The 4,343-nt window shown below is 39.3% G+C and overlaps 1 protein-coding gene across 1 annotated transcript; it reads right to left on the reverse strand.

The window, feature by feature from the left end:
• Positions 1-235: 235 nt before the first annotated feature.
• Positions 236-838, reverse strand: LOC137407250 (uncharacterized). Its single transcript, XM_068093856.1, has one exon. It carries the CDS (start codon positions 836-838, stop codon positions 236-238), a length of 603 nt encoding a protein of 200 aa, XP_067949957.1.
• Positions 839-4,343: the final 3,505 nt, after the last annotated feature.

Consider the following 4,343-nt stretch of genomic DNA (forward strand, 5'->3'; position numbering starts at 1 on the left):
ATTGTCTTCATAGAGTATGTAGTTGCTATGATGATAATATTGTGAAGTAAATATATATATGTGTACAGGAGAGGGTAATTCCCATTGTATATTAACAGCCCCCATCGATGGGGATTAGGTCTAGGATTGACCTGAAGCGAGTTGTCGGTAGTGGTTTTGTAAGGATACTTGCTACATTATCGGTTGTAGATACGTGCTGAAATCTGACCTCGGTGAGCTGTCTGACGCATTAATATCATATTTCCATATGTTTAGACCGTTGGTGTTGCTTGCTTGACGGTTTGGTCATAGCGATCGCGCTAAGATTGTCGCCAAATACGTTAGTTTGTTCGTTAGTGTCAGTATCGAGCGATTTGAAAAGTTTTCGCAGATAGAAAGCTTTTTTTGTAGACTCGGTAATTGCCATAAGCTCAGCTTCTGTTGATGATAACGCTACTGTCTGTTGTTTACGACTATTCCAGCTGATGGGCGAGTTGCCGTACAAGAAGATATAGCCTGTGATTGATTTTCGATCTTCCTGATCACCTCTCCAGTCCGAATCACTGAAGCCGTGTAGAAGATCAGTCGACGGTTTGAAGTGTAGGGTGTAATCGATAGTTTTCTTGATATAACGTAGTACTCGTTTAGCTGTGGTGATGTGTTCATCAGATGGGCAGTCGAGGAACTGTGAGAGTTTGGACACTATCCAACATATATCTGGCCGCTTTCCCATAGCTAGGTATAGGAGACTTCCAACTAGTTGTCGGTACGGATAGTGGGTGGTTTTATTGTTCTCGGAACTCTTGGTGAGTTGTAATCCGGGATCTGCTGGCATGTTGACTGTGTTGCAGTCTTCCATCTTATATCATGCTAGTATGGATTCGACGTATCGCTTCTGATTCATTGTATAGGATCCATCAGAATTGCATTCGAAATCGATCCCAAGAAACCATGCTAATGGTCCTTGGCCGTCCATTCTAAACAGGTCTTCTAGATTCTGTTTGACCGCACTGATTTTGGAGTCACCTGATCCTGCAATGATAATATCATCAACCCAAAACAGTATAATGGTAATGTGATTACCTTCGCGCTTGGTGTATATGCATGGATCTACTTCACTACTTACGTAGTCCACAGATTTTAAGTAGTTTGTGAGAGTAATATGCCAGTGGCGCCCTGACTGTTTAAGACTGTACAGCGATCGTTAGAGATGACACGTGAGTCCTGCTCCCTTGTCGTTTGTCTGAATAAAACCAAGTGGTTGTTCGAAGTATATGTCCTTATCTATTGGAGCGTTTAAGTAAACACCTTTTACGTCCATTTGGTGTAAGAGTAATTTAGTGTTTGTGGCATACTGTAGTACAGTGCGGATAGATGTAAAACAAGTTGTAGGCGAGTACGTTTCGTCGTAGTCCGCGCCATAGATTTGTGAAAAGCCTCGAGCTACATATCTGGCTTTGCATTGAACTTCACCCTCTGTCTTCTCTTGTTTCCAGTGTGCATACCCACTTGCCGTTTGTTTCTGATCGGTCTGCAGGTAGTGATATGATTTCATACATGTCGTTCTCTATGAGAAAGTCCACTTCAACTTGCATAGCCTTCTTCCAGTGTGTAGCTTCTGGAGAGTCGATGGCCTGTTCATACGTCGATGGTATAAGTATGTTGTCTGAAGTGGTGATTTTGTAGCATACGTAGTCGCTCAGGTATGAAGGTTTACGTGTAGCGCATTTCTCGCCTTGTGGTGGCAGTATAGGGCTTACTGGATCGACATCGGGTATTGTTGGTTCGACGGCGTCTGGTGTGATACGTATGTGATTATCAGTTTGGTCGATTTGGTCATCTGATGAGTTAGTTTTGTCCATAGATATATATACCTAGATTGGCCAATAATAGCTAGTCCCATTGGTGGCCTTGTCAGACTTAAATGCCATGACGCAACATCACTGTATTGTACCTTACGCTTGACTGACCGCAAGATTCATCATTAGTTTACAATGGCTGAAGCTGAGAAGAGTGTGTCAGCTGCTACTAAGGTGAGTTTTTTACTACTTTTAATATCAAAGATAGGCTTGGAACTCCTAAATATCAGCTGTAAGGCTTTATAGTAAAAACTAGAACAGTTTTCATACCAATAGTGGACATATTTTCCCCATATTTGACACTTTGAAAAAATTATTGAAGACAATCAAATCAGCAGACATCATTGTTTGTCAAGTTACTATCAACTTCAACTTGTTTGTTTCATTAACTGATTGACTCTCTCTTGGAAGGTTTCCTTAACTTTGCCCAAGGAGCTGCTTGTGTAATACTGCTACTTTGTGATGCTTGAGTCATTAATTTGGATACCATCTTGCTATAAATCACTAAGTCAGAATGGAATTAATATTCATTGCTATTTTGGCAGCGATCTCACCATTATTCATCAAGCTCACAGTCATCTGAGAGGACTAGTAAGAATTGCTGCGTTGCTTTTGGATGTTCCAATTATCCAAGAAAATGCCCAGAGAAAAGCTTTCACAGGTAGGACAATATAACAAACATTCACCCTGCTAATCGTTGGGAGAATTCATGAACATACTACATGAGCATGGCTTGGAGCATGGTTATCTTTGGCTATAATCAGGCTTAAAAGTTTCCATTATTTGACAAGGTTAATGCTACACTTCTCAAAGGCAAAAAGTCAATAATCCAATGAGCAAAAAACACCACTAATTGTATGTATCTTTTATTACTTGTTAAGTTTTCCTACTGCTGCTGATCGCAAGGATGCCTGGATTAAAGCAGTGAGACGAGAACAGTGGACCCCAAGTAAATCTTCTGTACTTTGTTCAGACCACTTCACTAGTGACAGCTACCAAGTATCACCTGGTATTGGGAAAAAAGCTAGATTGAAGGCCAATACCATACCAACATTAGAGTTTGTCTTTTAAGACATTGATGAAATTCAAATTTATCAAAGACAACTGTTGTAATGAAGGATAACTTATATCTCCCTCTCTCGCAAATGCTAGCATTAGCTGCTATTGTATGTATTTAATTTTACATTTTAAATAATCACATTTCCTTGTATTATTTTTTGATTGTTGCTTTTTGAAAGCATGTGGTAAATTATGACAATAACCAACATCTTCTTTCTGTTACAATATCTTGTTTTGAGTGTTTTATTTGCATTTTTAGAGTATGGAAACCAAGCAATATATATTTAATTGTTCGATATATAAATAAATTGCACCAACATGCGAGTATATTAACATACGAGCTCAGTCTCGGAACGCATTAAGCTCGTAAGTTGAAGTATGACTGTATAAGTTTTTAGCTTTTAAGAGCTTGTAATCACCTTCTCATATATTTCACACCTACAACACAACAGAGTAAGGCATGGTGAATCTTATGACACCAAATAACTGCAATGAGAATTTTGTTGCAAGTCAACCTTTAACTTGCTTATGCATATTGTACAAATAACTTGGTATTGTCCTTTCGTGACTGGCTTCTTAGTGGTGGCAATTAGTGCTAGCCTGGCAAAGTTTTTCATCAATCCAGCGCTACTAAGCAACACTCTTGTCGCTTTCTCGTTGTGGTTGCAAACCTCAATCACCACAGGCGAAGACAAAGTCAAGCCACCCTGATTCTTAACTGTAATTAGGGAATTCGTTGCTTGGTTTACATCAACGTTGGTAACATCTACGATGCTAGTGATACAATCATTACACTTCAGCTTTGGTGACCTAGCCAGCTGTAAAATCATCATTCTGTCTCATTTTTGACTTCAGACATACTTGCATACTCATCATATTTAGTCATGTTTAGTTCAGCATATTAGTCTATTTACCTAGCCAAGGTCTGGCTCTTTGAGTGGGTGGGCTATTTCTCCTCCCCTCTCCATTCCCCTTCTCTTTTTTCCCCTTCTAACTTATTCTTTGGAGAAGGGGAAAAGAGAGAATGGGGATAAGAGAGGGTTGCAAATAAAGCCATGATGGCTCATGATTTCTGTGCAACAATTCATAGCTTTTATAGTTTTAATCTATGGTGGTTATCAGATATTATCACAGAATTGCTTTAGTTTACTGGATTATGTATACAAGAAGGTTTTTATGTGAAAATAAATGTAATTTTGTTACCTTCTTCCCATTAGATTCATTGTAAACAGCAGTGCAGTCAAGCGTGAGGTACAATACAGTGACGTTGCATCGTGCTATTTAGGTCTGACAGGCTTTTTCCCTATTGGCCAATCTAGGTATATATATCTATGGTTTTGTCATCCGGTGGGGCTACATTTGATGGAGCTGACGAGATTCGGAAATTACGCGAAGTAACAATGTTACTCGTGGTTTTGTTAAGTACATAATGTCTTTGACTACGCT

The sequence above is a fragment of the Watersipora subatra genome, chromosome 10, assembly GCF_963576615.1.
Source record: "Watersipora subatra chromosome 10, tzWatSuba1.1, whole genome shotgun sequence".
Classification (NCBI taxonomy): Eukaryota; Metazoa; Bryozoa; class Gymnolaemata; order Cheilostomatida; family Watersiporidae; genus Watersipora; species Watersipora subatra.

Excerpts from the sequence above, each read along its gene's own strand:
- LOC137407250 (XM_068093856.1), bottom strand. The coding sequence starts at position 838 with ATGGAAGACTGCAACACAGTCAACATGCCAGCAGATCCCGGATTACAA.